This window comes from Lissotriton vulgaris, chromosome 10 (assembly GCF_964263255.1).
Source record: "Lissotriton vulgaris chromosome 10, aLisVul1.2, whole genome shotgun sequence".
NCBI lineage: Eukaryota > Metazoa > Chordata > Amphibia > Caudata > Salamandridae > Lissotriton > Lissotriton vulgaris.
The window spans coordinates 176,342,519-176,358,771 of NC_141698.1; the positions used below are offsets into that span (position 1 = coordinate 176,342,519).

A 16,253-nucleotide genomic window follows, 5' to 3' on the forward strand; every position below is an offset into this window, starting at 1 on the left:
TGGAAATTTTACAGACATAAAACCATTGAAATTCCCACGTTATAGTTAGTTGGACTCACTATAACTTGCGCGCCTGCAATGCACTGCTGATGACGTCACATATTACATCACTCATGACGACATGGTCAGTGACATCACTCATGACATCACTGATGACACCATCCTTGTGACAGAGTGACAGACCTCCTTTCAGTGTAATGTAACCCTTGAAACACACATTCAAAAATAGAAACTAACATTTTCAAAAAATTTTAGATACCCATACCAGTTACAACAACCAATTCAGTAATTCCACCATCTATATACACATCCACTCATTCACCAACAGTTCTATATAGTCACTCATACATATACTCACTCATCATATGTAGTGATACACCTATACATCCTGTTACACACCGACAGTCATCCAAAAGTTACTCACACACATACTCACACATGCAAATAAACTATTGAACATCCATTTATTTGCATATACAACTATACACACACTACCACCTTACTTATAAGGAAACTTACACATACTTACTCTCTTAAACAATCACTTATAGAAACACATACTTATTTAAACAGGAACTCTTACAATCTCTCACTCTCACATATACTCACTTATATACATCAATACTCACATATACTAGATTAAAACATATGTCGTTACTGATAAAGACACTAGTGAGACAGTCATTCACTCACTAACACACACATATACACACTCATCCACCCATACAGTCCTGCACATATGCTGTCTTCAAAACACATACAAACAGTGAGTCAGTCATTGTTGCATCTATGTGCTAAGTAATACCCCCACCAAACCACACAGACACTCATACTGATACTAAAAAAACATCTAATAACCCATATACACACACATGTAGCTACTCACCAACCCATGCAGCCACTTGTACACAAAGTGAAACACTGATACATATATTTAAATATTTAAACATTACTCGCTAATATATGTATTCACTAAGATACACTTAATAAGCCAGTTAACCAATCAATTTTTTTAAAAAAAAACATCCTTTTAGACACTTATTTAAACATTTATTCTTCCATCGACCTTTACATATACATATATAAAACATATTTATTTTTCAGAAAGACACACATTCACTGGATGGTGTCATCAGTGATGTCATGAGTGATGTCACTGACCACGTCATGAGTGATGTAATATGTGACGTCATCAGCAGTGCATTGCAGGCGCGCAAGTTATAGTGAGTCCAACTAACTATAACGTGGGAATTTCAATGGTTTTATGTCAGTAAAATTTCCAGCTAACTATAACTGGTGTCAAACCTATGGTTTTTTCAGTGAATATATATATATATATATATATATATATATATATATATATATATATATATATATATATATATATATATATATATACCTATCTTCACTGACAACACCAAGGGTTCAGGGACGATACAGTTAGGAAATAGAATTAAAGAAACCTTAGAAATTCACTTGAAAAAAAATCGAATGTTACAGGGACGGTATAGCTAGGCTCGGATTTCACATGCACAAAACCCCAGAAATTCAGCAGTATTACTTACCGGAGCTCGCTATAAATTACGCCCCTGCAATGCACTGCTTATGAATACACATATTACATCACTCATGACATGGTCAGTGACATCACTGGTGACATCTCAAATGGCATCACTGATGACATCATGCAGTGACTGTCTCTTCTAAAAGTTTAAGAGTGTTAAACATATATACTAAGCTACTACAAAAGTAAAAATAGTATACTTTGTGTACTACAAAAGAGTGATACTACTTCTAAAATACAACATGTGAGTGGCTGCTTGACTGTGTGTATCCATGTTTGAGTGGGTGTCTGAGTGACTGTAGGTGGTGTGAGTGGCGGTATGAGTATGTATGTGGGTGTGTGAGTAGCTGCATGGGTGAGTGAGCGGCTGTGTGAATGGGTGTATTGGTGAGTGAGTGGGTGTGTGAGTGGCTGTATGGGTGAGCAAGTGGATGTGTGAGAGTGCCTGTATGGGTGAGTGTGTGAGTGCCTGTATGGGTGATTGAGTGGCCGTGTGAGTTGCTGTATGAGTGGGTGGCTGGGTGAGTAAGTGGCTATTCGAGCGAGTGTTTTGTTAGGTATGACAGTACAACGCAATAATTTTGATCGCGGTACTTTACATCGCGGTTTTTACAACGCAAGTCGTTACAACGACTTGTGTTGGAGGGCGCTTGATTGAGGATTAATATGATTTTCTATTCCAACTCCAGCCCACGTAACAATAGGGAAGGTGTTGGAATAGAAAATCACACTATTCCTTAACCAAGAGCGCCATCCAGCGCAAGTCGTAGTAATGATTTGCGTTGTAATGGCTGCGTTGTAAAGGTAATGCAGTGTAAACACCACGTTTTAAACAATGTTTCCCGTCTGGGAGAAGCTATAATGGAGAGTGAGTGGCTGTATGGGTGAGTGAGCGGTTGTGTGGATAGTTGTATGGATGTGTGTATGGGTATATAAGTGGTTATGAGGTTGAGTGAGTGGATGTGCAAGTGGTTGTATGGGTGAGTGAGTGACTGTGTTGAGAGGCTATGTGGGTGAGTGAGTGGCTGTATGGGTGAATATGCAGGTGTGTGAGTAGCTGTATAGGTGAGGGTGTGGCTGTGTGAGTGGCTGTATGGGTGAGGAAGTGGTTGTGTGAGTGGTTGCATGGGTGAGTGAGTAGTTGTGTGAGTGGATGTATGAGTGAGTGAGTGAGTGTGACTGGCTCTATGGATGAGTGAGTGTGTGTAGTTCTTTGGGTCTGTGTGGGATTGTGTACATGTGTGTGGTTCTGTGGATGATGCCATCATTGATGTCATTTGAGATGTCATCAGTAATGTCACTGACCATGTCACTAGTGATGTAATATGTGAGATCATAAGAAGGGCATTGCAGGGGCATAAGTTATAGCTAGCTCAGGTAATTATAACTGATATAGGTGCTGAATTGCTATGGTTTTGTGGGTTTGAATTCTGAGCCTAACTAAAACGTCCATGTTTTTTCTGTTATTTTTCAAGTTTTTTTAAAAATTCTATTTTCCTAGTGTAACATCCCTGTAAACTTTGTTTATATCAATGAATTTTTAATTTTTTTTATGTTATTTCCTAACTATAATGTCCTTGTAATCTTTGCATTTTTTGGGTGTGAATTTTGAAGGTTTTCCTTAAATGTTATTTCCCAAATGTAACCTTTGAGAGTGGGTGTGTGAGTGGATGTATAGGTTGGTGAGTGGGTGTGTGAGTGGCTGTATGTGTCTGGGAATGGGTGTGTGAGTGTTTGTATGGGTCAGTGTGTGAGTATGTGAGTGGCTGTATGGGTCTGTGAGTGGGTGTGTGAGTGGCTGCATCAGTCTGTGAGCGGGTGTGTGAGTGGCTATAAAGGTGTGCGAGTAGAATAGTGAGTGGCTGTATGGGTCTGTGAGTGGGTGTGTGAGTATCTGTGTAGGTAAAACCTGTGAGTGGCTGTATGGGTCTGTGAGTGGGTGTGGGAGTGGCTTGTTGGATCTGCGAGTGTGTGTGTATGTGGCTGTAAGGGTGTGTGAGTAGAATTGTGAGTGGCTGTATGGGTCTGTGATTGGGTGTGTGAGTAGCTGTGTGGGTAAAACTGTGAGTGGCTGTATGGGTCTGTGAGTGGGCGTGGGAGTGGCTGTATGGGTCTGTGTGTGGGTGGGTGAGTGAGTGGATGTATTGATCTGTAAGTAGGTATGTGAGTGGCTGTATGGGGGTTTGGGTCTGTGAGCAGATATGAGAGTAGCTGAATGGGTATGTGAGTGAGTGTCTTAGTGTCTGTGTGGGTGTGCCAGTAGCTGTGTGAATGACTGGGCAAGAACTGAAACTCGCCTGCCCGTTTATTCAGCAAGAGTTCACAGTTTTGCACAAAATGTCTACCCAACTGGAGTACTTTCTACTGGTTAAATAGAAAGTGCTAACTCGTTGTCTAGTGCATATTCTACAACTACAGCTGCATAATGGAGCAGGAGGAAATGCCTCCAGTGACCTTTAATTGCAGCAATGTGATTGTTTCTTGTGCGTCTTCTTCCACAAATCTGTGATAACATGATTTCTCCTACAGAGAAGTTGACGACACTACAAAGATGTGAATCTTCACCAAACAAGGGTACTTCCGCTTAACCATATAAAGTGAGTGAGGATGTGGCCTAATGGCGAGAGCGGTTGACCTTGAAGGTTGGGAACCGAGTTCCCGTTTCGGCAGGAACGCTCAACAACCTATGATTCTGGGCAAATCACTTAATCGCCCTGTGCCTAGTAAAAAAAATGTATGTGTCCGTCTGTAACGCAACTGCTGATCATGTAAAGCGCTCTGATACCTTCGGGTCTAGTTCACGCTATATAAAACTTCCCCCAAAAAGTCCTTCTTTGTTTGATGGCAGTGTCCTCATATTTATCTCATCAAGAGGGCGTCACCAAAATTGGTGGGAAACGCATGGGGAGCTTTTGGTAAGCTGTTCAACATACTGGCAAAAAGAGGGAAGACCTTTGCATACTACTACTGCACAACAGTCCACATAACAATCCACCAGACGACACTGAACTCTACCATGTGAAACACATTTTTGTTAAACATTTTTTAAAAACATTGAAATTCAATGAAAAAAGCAACATTTCAAGCTTAGTTATAGTAGGAATACATTTTTCTCGATGCAAACAAAACTTTAAAAATTCTAAAGTTATAGCTTTAGCTTTCATTTACAATTTATGCACCACCTTCAAATTATTATAAGTAGCACACTTCATTTTCGGCTCGCTAACCAAACACTACCTATAATTGACCACTCTATAAATTATTGTATATGGGGAGGTGGGAGAAGCGTAGACCCCCTGAGGAAGCCCACCCACAGGGTGAAGATTAATGTATATGGAGAGGGGTGACTTGCAGACCCCCTCCCCAAGCTAATAGAGGCCCCAAGAATCCCACTCACAGGCTGAAATACGTCAAAAAGGGGCCTCTAAAGACCCGGGGACCCCATCCGCCGGGGCTGCTAAACTCTTTAGAAGAGAGGGGGTACCCCATCATGAATAATAAATGGCCCTGGGACCCAATCCCCTACGGCCAGCTCACTAGCAATGTCTTGGGTATCCCAGCCAAGGACATAGGGGTTTGGAGTAGGGAAATCTGTGTTTTTTCCAACTTGGCGAGAGCTTTTTTTAATCTCCCACCATTCAGGAGCAAACACAAAGTATGTTCTTAGCGGACTGGAGCTTTAAAAATGCTCCCGCCAGCTAGGATCAGATGTTTGATCTTTTTCCTTGCCTGCACCAAGCTTTTTTCCATTCATCCACATCGCTCCCACTGAAGATATAAGGGGGCAAGGTAGATATACCTGCCTACTGAGGCTCTACTGGGGGAACCCAGAGGGACATCCCCTGGGGTCAAAATGTAAAAACACCAATTTTTTGCTACAATCTCGCAAGACTCCTGTGGAGTAAAAATGTAAATAAAAAAATGGTGGCCTGGGGCTTTACTGCTTAATTAAGGGGAGGGTCCCCCTCCGCAAGTCATTTGCGATCCCAGGAACCCCATCTCTGGGGCCCAATTTAGTTTTTTAGGGGAGGGGGTGCGCAGCCCCCCACCTAAAACCGGCCCCAGGACCCCATCCCCGGGGTCCAATTTTATCAATTATAGGAGGGACTACTTGAGCCATATTCAGCCACTGTGAACCCATACCCTGGGGCCCACAGTATTTGTTAAGGGGGGGCCGTGCAGCTCCCTTACCCAAGCCTTTAAAAGGCCCTATGGATCCCATCCTCCAAGGCCATGCCTCTGTAAAACAGGGAAGGATGGCCACTGGCCTCCTCCATGAGCTTTTAATGGCTCTGGGAACCACGGGCCGGGTCACTTGCTGTGACCCGGGGGAGCTTACCCCTGGGACACAGCAGTTTCTCTGCTCATACTGGCGCGGGTAGGGAAACGTATTTGCTCTGGCCTGACAAATGCATTTTCTAATCTCCTGCCAAATGGGAGCAAACGCAAAGTCTGCTCCCAGGATGTGGGAGCTTTAAAAATGCTCCTGCCAGATCGAAGCAGACTTGAGATCTGTTTCTCTGTCCACATTGATGCAGGCATGGAACCAGATTAACAGATTGCTCTCGCCTGGAGAGGGAGCAGCATAAACAGCACGTGGTTGATGGGCACCCACCTTTAATTGAGGCAGGTCCAGGGGATGGGGTCCCAAGAGTCGAATACAGATAGAGGCGGAGGTCATGCAATCCCCTTCCCATTTGATAAGTTGCGACCGGGGGGATGGGGTACGCAGCTCCTATATAATATATATATATATATATATATATAAATATATATATATATATATATATATATATATATATATATATATATATATATATATATATATATATATATATATATATATATATATATATATATATATATACTAGCAGCCCGTCCCGACGTTGTCCGGGTGTGAATTGCTGCCAGCCAGTAGTATTTTGTTTTGTATGATTTCGTTTTGATAGCATTTCTTATTTGTGACAGGCCTGTGAAACGCTCCGATTCACAGTGCACTGCTGATGCACTTAAAAGTGCGCGTTCAGTAGTGTGTGAACTCGAGTTTCCCTACTTTATTTTTCCTTGCAATATTATATAGCGCGAACTCGACAACATGGCATGAGCACAATTTACATTACAGAAGAACACATTAATTTGTGGTAGGCACGGGAAGACAAAGCGATTTGCCTGGAATCACAGGATGTTGAGCTGATGCCGAGATTCAAACATAGCTCCCCAGCTCTAAAGTTCGCAATTTTCGAACTTGTGGCAGGAGGTGTGTCTAAAAGTGTATGTCGGTGCTGGCCATCACTGAGAGAGACCTGTGCATTTTTCAAATAGGTGGTGAAAAAATATGAGTATGTTGCTGGAGATGTGGGCCGCCGTGCTACCAATGTACTTACCGGGGAGGGTAAACACCCATTATTCCGCAACTTTCTTTCCGCATACCATCACTCCGCATACTTTCATTACGAAAGTACCATGACTCTGCAATGCCATTATAACGCATGGCATTACATTGTATATGCTTTTACCACGCATACATTTACAACGATGGTAAAAGCATGTTTTTTTTAAATGTTTGGATAAGGTAAGTATGGGTATAAGGGTATATGTTTTGGGGTACTGAGGTATATGTTTTGCGTGTTTGGGTATTTTAAGTGTTTAGATATAGTTTTGGGTGGGTTATGGGGTACAGGGGTAGTTTTAGGGTTTAGGGATAGGTAGGGGTTTTGGGGTACAGGGATATTTTTAGGGTTCAGGGCTAGGTTTGGGTTTTGGGGTTTAGGGGTGTTTTTAGGGTTCAGGGGTAGGTTTCGGTTTTGGGGTTCAGGGGTATTTTTAGGGTTCAGGGGAAGGTTTGGGTTTTGAGGTACAGGGGTACTTACAGTGTTCAGGGCTAGGTTTAGGTTTCGGGGTACAAGGGTATTTTTAGGGTTTAGGGATAGGTTTGGGTTTTGGGGTACAGGGTATATTTATAGGGTTAAGATGGGTTAGTGTTTAAGAGTGTTGGGGTATTTTAAGGAGTAAGGGTGGGTTATGATTATGGGGTGCAGGGGTATTTAAAGGGAGCAGGGTGGACACCCGGAGCTGGAATGTACAGAACATGGGAAGAAAAAACAATGAAATATTGGGCACAACGCTCGCTTTTTTTTCCGTAATCCCGCGCCCCGCACACGCCCACTTCCCCAGCACAGGATATGAGACATGGCATGAAGGGCGGAATGTACCACACGCCCCCAGCGTTTGTCACGCCACCAGCACACGCCCACAGCACAACGCAGACACGCCTTCAAGGGACTACTTTGCTGGCACAGTTCTTTTACCTTTTAAATGTATATGGTGGGTGTCTGCATAGCCTATGTCCTTCTGCTGCAACTGCCCTTTCCAACGCTGTATTGGTGTTGTGATTGGTGCTGTGGTTCCTGAGATTACCCACCTCAAAGGTTTGGGCTCTCTCTTTATTATATTAGTATAGATATAGATATAGATATCCAACAAGTCCGGTCGATCTGACCTGACGCCTCTTTCGATGGCGGGCCGCGGCGGGGTTCGCCAACCCCTATTATTCCACAAAAACAGTGGTCTTCTCGCGAGTATATATATATTTATTTATTTTCTGGTAGAAAAGTATAAAAACAATGCAACCCATGTTTGCCTTCAAGCTACTATAGCAATTTGTCAGGAGCAGGTTTGTTCCACGTCAATCCATATGAACTTCATCTCCATTTATTTATTCCTTAAAAAGGTATTTGTTAAATATTTTTTCTACTTTTGTTTCGAACATCTGAAACACCATATTACATTTCATGACAGGTGCAAAATATAAAGCCTGGCTTTGATCCCGACGTGATGTGAACACGCAACCTTCTGATCTGGAGGCAGACGCGCTACCGTTGCGCCACGAGATCAGCTGTGGAAAGAGTTGAAAAACTATGTACAAGTGAGTAGTGGCGTCTGTGTGGGAATGCTATTGGCACATTAATATGTTGCTGTTCCAACGTGCTTGGAGAAATAAGGGGTTGAGATGAATGACGTTATTCTGTTAGCGTGAACCTCAGTCAAGCGTTTTTACCGTAGAAATGTACAAATTAGTGAATAATCAGGCTGCACAGGACGACTCCTTCCGGCTAGAAGGCTAATTCAAGCTCCTGCGTTGTATGCACCCGACATTTCCTGTCACCCCTAAACTTACTTTTCTCCTGGCGCTCCTGCTTTATGGTCCAGGCAAGTGTGACCTAGACTGTGAAAAAGAAGCATTTCTTCCATCATCACAAGATCAAACAGTGTCACGCAGAGCAGCCAAGATCGCTTGAACTCAGGGATAGACCTTTCAGCCCCTGCCCCAGACCATCACTGGGAGGAGCTGTGTTTTGGGGATCACCCTTTTACCCCAATTAGTTAGAGTGTCACGCATGAGTTCAAGCGGAGAGATGGTGCTGGAGTGAACGGAGTCAGCTGGCATTACTCAGCCGTCCCACTGAGAGCCCAGAAACTGTAGCCGGTAATGCTGCCCCCCCTCCCCCCCCTCACACCCCTGTGCACAGGGGTACCTCGTGGAGTCGGTACTCGCCCTATGCAAATGTCCTGAACTTTTCAATTCCGTATAACTCTTTTCTATTCCAGGATATGGCTCCAGGAGCATCAGAAAGGTATCTATCAACAGTGCAGCAGGTACAGTGGCACCGGGATCGTTGGGGTTTAAAGGCCCACCACACCCCAACTACTGTTCAATTTACCAGTTGGCTAGAGGCATAGGTGCATTCCCTTGATTCTGTGAGGGCCCCTGGTACCCTCACTGCACCAGTGGCCAAGATCTCCATTGTGAGGGATTGTGCTAATGTGTAAATCAAGGGAGGAAGAGGTGCAAGGACCTGGATTTTCACAATTCATAAAAAGAACGAATAAAAATAATGTAGGTGGATGTGATTGGTGCTTACCAAAAGCGAAGCACGAATTTCACCCATGACAAATAAATCACTGGCAGATTGAACTTGCCACTATGCGCATTTTTATTCAACTATTGTTATATTTTTCTACTTGTTTTGTGGGGTTTGCGCCATGAATCACCAACCATCAACAAAAATTGGAAACATTTAATCAAAATAGAAAAAACAAAACAGAATGGCACACTTTTCTCAAAAACCAAAGACAAATCCCCCAGGCTTGGTAAAAATACAAAGAAATAAAGAAAGCAGACGATGCGAATATAGTAAGGAGCATGCTGTTCGATGTTCGAGGGGCATCCAGCGGCATCGTGCACTCTGGATGTAAGGCGGACAGGCAGCTTTCGATACCGCTAGCATAGCTTTGCTCAGATGCCAGCCTCGAAGAACACGCCAGAGGTCTTCGAATGACCAACAACCAGCTGTTGACACGAGCACCAACAGCCAGCTGTGGACACGAGCACCAACAACCAGCGGTGTGGCACACACGCTCCCCTCATAAGTCATAACCCTATGAGAGAGGGAGTCATCGGCTCATTCATATAGTGGGGTGTTGTACCATCAGCATATACATTAAGATGATAAATGAATACTCGAAGAGGTGCTTAGCTCGGTCATCAGAAACAAAAGTAATTGGATTAATTGTATTTAGAGTCATTCGCTAAGAAAGCATTCAATTCGCAAGTGCTGTACCATTAATTTACTTCCAGTACCTGTACGAAAACAAATGTTCAGAGTGTTCTGGTTTTAGCTAGTAGATGGCCGTCTAGTTCCACATAAATATCAGAAGCAGACAGGGTTTGCCTGTTAATTCAGCTCTTTTAGTAAACTCCGAGAAAGGGCAGCAATTGTCACTGTTAGTCTACACGTGCAAGAACCTTAGACAAGGCAATAAGATAGGACGAAATCAGGAAAGAGGCTAGAAGATGAGTGACGCTGCATTACTGGTACGTGTGTTGGTAACAGTGTTCTTGGTGTGTACAATCAAGACTCTAGTCTAACAGCTAGCTTTGTGTGCTCCTGTGCACACGGAATGAATGCATCGTCCCTGTGCGCCTCAATCCCTGTTCCCTATGTAACACAGGAAAAAAGGCTGAAAGTCCGATTCACTCGTCCAGCGCCCGCCCGCCCTGGAAAGCAGAGACGAAACCAAACTCGGGCGAACAGCAGGGCCGTGAAGTGCTTGGCTTGCCTGGGACCGGGTACGGAGTGCAAACCTGCCAACAGTCTTTGGACATTTCCCGTTTTAAAACCTGTAACGCAAGATTAACTTACTACGACATGAAGCCCTAATCAATAACCATGTCCGCACCTCACCGGCCGTTCGCCACCGCTCCTCCCCCGCGCCATGTCCTGACGTCAGCACGCAGGTCACGGCCGGCGCTTCTTCTCAGGGACTACTTTTTTTTTAATGTAATTTATTTTAAATATAACATATTGTTTTACTTTATATAGCCTATGTCCATCTGCACACCCTGAGGATTACAAAAATGTATCGGGTGTGTGGATTGGCGCTGTGGTTCCCGAGTTTACCTGGCCAAAAGGTGCAAGTTCTCTCTTTATAATAGTGGTATAGAAATATATATATATATATATATATATATATATATATATATATATATATATATATATATATATATATATATATATATATATATATATATATATATATATATATATATATATATATATCTATCTATATATATATCTATCTATATATATATATATATATATATGAACCCAATATCCAGCTCCCACAGAAACTCCATGGAAGAAGGCATGGACTTGAGGTGGCTAAGATTCGCCATCTGTTTATTCAATCATGTCGCCATCAATCCCAAAGACACGAAGAGACACGTTTTGGCTTTCCAGAAGCCTTTGTCAATCTCTTTATATATAGCCCTGTAGGATGGGCTACCCTGGGCCTAATGAGGATCAAGGAGGGGGGCCACGCAGCCTCCTCCTCTTTCAAATAAAAAAGGTTCTCTGTGATGGGGCCTAATAAAGCTTGGGGAGAGGGACCATGTGCCTGCGCCCCTTCCTGGGGCTTGAATAAGGATTTTGGGAGGGGTGCGCCCCCCTTTTTATTATATTTGGCCCCTAGGATTGGGGTACCAGGGGGTCTAATGAAGCTCAGGGTAGGGCCTGCGGCGCCATCCCCTTTTAAATGAGACACAACCTGGGGGTATGAAGTCTTGGGGAGGAGACCTCATAGCCCCGCCCCTATTATTTAGATTTCAGCATCGGGGATGAGGTTCTGCTGACCTAATTAGGCTCAGGGAGGAGGGGCAGCACACCCCCTCACCTTATTAATTAGTAAAGCCATGGGGAATGGGGTCCCCGAGGTCTAATAAGGCTGCACATCCCCTCCACTTTTTAATAAATGTTTGTCCTGGTTGATGGGGTCCTCTATGTCAAAAATGGCTCGGGAAGGGGACCCAGGGCTTAATAAAGCTCGGGACGGGGGTTGCAGCCCCCATCCCCTTTTAAACACAATATGGCCCGGGGAATGGGTCCCCAGGGCCTATGAAGCCTCAGGAGGGATTCCACACAGCTCCTTCCCCTTTTTTATTGGTTTGGACCCGGAGGAGGGTATCCTTGGGTCCAAATGAGGCTCGGGGGAATAGCGAGGCTCCCCTCCCCTGTTTAATTATATTTGACCCTGAGCAATGGGGTCACTGGGGCCTAATAAAGCTTGGGAAGGGGTGCTGCATTCCCGCTAACCCATAAACTTTGGCCCCGGGATGGGGACCCTGTGCCCAAGATGGCTAGGGGAGTGGGTTGCGTGGACCCCTCCTATTTTTTATTATATTTGGCCCCCAGGGAATGGGGTCTCTGAGGCTAATTAACGGTTGGGGAGGGAGCTGCATGCATGATACATTAAAGCCCAGATCCATGGTTCTTGGATTATATTTACATTTGAGCAACTGTGTGTGTTTTCTACAATGCTCCTTTTAACAGTTCTCAAATATCATTACAAACGAGTGATATCTTGCTCTATTTCCATCATGACCTAGGTTGACTAACACTCCTGGCCATCTCCATGCACACCTTTGATTGCTGGCTACCTGGGCATTAAAAAGACTATTTATTCAAGGACTTTCTCAGAGTGTTTTCAAGCTACATGCACAGTTGCTGCCTCCTTTTCTCCTCAAACAGGCTTTTAATTCCAGATGACCTAGTGCTAGGTACATTTTGCTTTATTTGGTTTCCAGGTGTGTACAATCTGGTAAGTAGACAAGAAAATGCACTAGCAAAAACACCACGCAGCATTGTCAGTTTGACATGCCAACAGTTTCCCCTGCTTTCCCCAACCATGACATGACAAGAGTAGTGGGTTAAAATAACATACCTTGGAACATGTCTGCTGCAATCTTGTTCATGCTGTTGTCACTGAATTCAATGAGTGATTCCTGTATCGGAGACTGAAGAAAAAGTGAGAACTTGGTTATGAACACTCAAGAAGAAACCAAAATGCCCATAATGTAATCATTGGCACCCTGACAGCTGATGCACTAATGTATGCCCACTAGGGTGATATGTAGTCTGGGTCTTTGAATGACCTAGCCCGGCGGTTCTTAACCTTTTGACTTCTGTAGACCCACACTGAATCAATAATGGAGTCTGGGGACCCCCACTTAGCCATTAGTGGAAAATGAGGACCCAAGTATAAGCAATTTCCATGATTTAGACCGCAAAACAATACACAAAAATACAAAAACAAGTATATACTAAACAAAGGCTCAAACATTGAAATATCTTTTGTAATTCCCGATCAAATATAAGAAATGTTTTCCAAATTTTCAATGTTGCTTCCTTATTTATGTATACTTTATTCCTTTTAATACTATTTAATTTTGAAAACAGTAACCCCCCTAAGTAGGCCTCAGGGACCATCAAGTATACTTGGACCGCAGGTTTTAGAACCACTAATCTAGTCCTTCAGCTGATAATCCTGGGTGTACATTGCCAGTTGTGGAGCTCAGACCGCTCCTGCTTGAATACGCGGCCTATATATATAAAATAAAACAAGTATGGCCAGGGTATGGAACTTCATCTAGCCGGCTTGTCGAACAAACCCTTCATTCGAATTTTTCAAAAGTGAGCTGGAAAATGTGTCTTTCCAAGGACTTCTCTCATTATGGCATCTTTCATGGTTCATTCAAAAGTGAGCTGAAATTATCCTTCCTATGTGCTAGCACATCATACTCCACATAAAGAGTCTCCGGAAGAGAGCTGAATGATCTATTCTTCTAAGAACACTTCAGAACAACAACCCGATTCATTGAAAAAACACTGACATCCAATTTATTCCTACCTTTATTCTCCTTATGTCATGCATGTTGAAAATATTAAACCTGGTACAAATGCATAGCTGATCAATGTAAGTTACTACAATTGTACATATGTATGTAACAATCCAAGTGTATGTAACGATCCAGGTATTTTTTGTATTCTTTCCAAACATCATCTTTCGTTATAATTTGCTAACTTGTGAAGTATATGTGATTTTTGTATGTTCTCATATACTGGTGTAATTTCATTCTATAAAGAGATTAGTTAACCATGTGTATCATGTTGATGCTGTAGAAAAAATAAATAAATAAAACAATGAAAGATGAATCATCTAAGAAAATGAACCATGTAATTCTGAGGACTATCAATCAATGACGCAGTTGTATAAGTAATGACATTGTTGAATGTAAAGCTTTGATTAAATTTAGAGTTTGGCAGTCTAGTCAGTCAGGGTGGCGGAGGCCACTACGTCTGCCTCCCTGACAGAGGGCCTGATTTGAGACTTTGACAGACGATGAAGTACTCTCGCCGCTGAAGCAAAGTTCTGCCCACCACACTGAGTTGGCGGAAACTGCAGAATGTAGCTGGAGGAGACTACTCTGTCTCCGCCGGTTACATAGACCTCCGACCGCCCGACGGAGTAAGGGGTGTCAGAGGTTTACCCATGTGCCCACCCGCCCTATTTAGAGTGGGCAAACACAGAGACAGTTTTGCTTTCACATACTGCCAAATAAAATGTGGCACAATGTGAAGGCAAAAGCCTTTAAATGACCTCCTCACTATTATATAAAAGTCCCATACTAAAGGGGGGGGGGGTCTTTGTGTTTTTAAAAATTTACATCACAAAATCCACTGTTGACGAAGGCGTCTTGTCAGAATTTCAATGTATTTACAGGAACCACTGTGACGGTGGTTCTTGGAAATGGAAGCAATGTCCACTAAACTAGCAGGCATCTCTAAATTTGTTGGGAGTAAAGTACACCGCCATGGCTACAGTACATACTTGTCTATCAAACTCAAATTCAGGACCAGACTGTCTTACTCCCAACTGCCAAATTTAGAGATTACAGCCAGCCCAGCAGTGATCACTGTAAGTGGAAACACTGAGTTGTTCCTCTGATTTTACAAATAGTAGGGTATGTGGCCATCATCAGTTTTGATGGCTGTTGGACCTGCACCTTTTTGCAGGGTTATCCCCAAACTTTGTGACTTCCTCCACCCATTTTTCTGACCCTTGTTTTGCTTGTCTGAGGACTCTGGGCACTTTACTACTGCTGACCAGTGCTAAAGTGCAAGTGCTCTCTGTGTAAACTGTTTTGGTATTTGAGTACTCCATGATTGGCATACTTAATTCACTTGTAATTCCCTAGTAAAGTGCACTGCGTGTGCCCAAAACCTGTAAATTAAATGCTACTAGTGGGTATGCAGCCCTGGTTGTGCCATCCACACAGGAATCCTGCAAACATGTCTCAGGCCTGTCATTGCAGTGTCTGTGTGTGCAGTTTTGAACTGCCATTACGACCTAGCAAATGCATCCACTTGCCAGGCCCAAACCCTCACTTTTATCACATATAAGGCAAGGTATCCTCATGGGCAGGGTACAGTGTATTTAAAAGGAAGGACATGCACTGTTGTTTTGTACATGTCCTGGTAGTGAAATACTGCTAGTTTCGTTTTTCACAACTGCAAGGCCTATCCCTCCTATAGGTTAGCATTGGAGCTGACTTGTAACATCTTACAAGTGTATCTTCCAAATGGGAGCTGATAGAAAATTGGAGTTTGGTGTCTGTGGACTCACAATTTTAAAATACACTTTTTAGTGAAGTTGTTTTTTAAATTGCAGGTCTGAAAATGCAATTTTTAGAAAGTTGCTATTTTCTTACTTTAACCGTTCTGTGCTTGTCTCTGAATATACGTCTGGGTCGGGGTGATAGTTGGGCTGTTCGTGCATTCACTCTAGATAATCACACAGAGGGAGCTGAGGTGTGCCCTGTATATCCTGATAATATATCTTCAGGTGGCAGGGCCTTCCTGTGTTAGAGTGATGGGAAGAGTTGACACTGACACCTGAATAGGGCTGTGCCTGTCTTCAGACAAAGAAGGCTTTACCCCCTGTAGCATGCCTGGAGCCAGAGCTAGGGAAGAGCAGGATCTTGTGCACCATATTTGTAGTTCACTTTGGGGTCTTGAGAAGACTCCGCAACAAGGGGGAGCTGCCCTACCAGAAGGAACTGCCACTCTGCCACTGCTCTGCTATGTTGGCCTGCTACAAGCTGATTGCTGTGTTATCAAGAGAGACTGCCACTTTGCACTGTGCACTGCTGTGTTGGCTTGCTGCCTCTGCAGTGAGGGAGGAAGAGCCCTGCCCTCTACATCTACTTGTACCCAAGAAACTCCAAGGCTTGTTGCGCTTGCCTCCTGTTGTGGAAGACTCAGGGCCATCAAAGTCTTCTGTGTGCTCAGAT

General features: G+C 43.4%; 1 protein-coding gene across 1 annotated transcript in view; it reads right to left on the minus strand.

The window, feature by feature from the left end:
• Nucleotides 1–16,253, minus strand: part of MYO15A (myosin XVA) — a 1,716,372-nt gene that overhangs the window by 266,328 nt on the left and 1,433,791 nt on the right. The window contains exon 55 of the mRNA XM_086939741.1: nt 12,845–12,917. Within this exon, the coding sequence (XP_086795867.1) occupies nt 12,845–12,917 (73 nt within the window). The remainder of the gene's footprint in view (nt 1–12,844; nt 12,918–16,253) is intronic.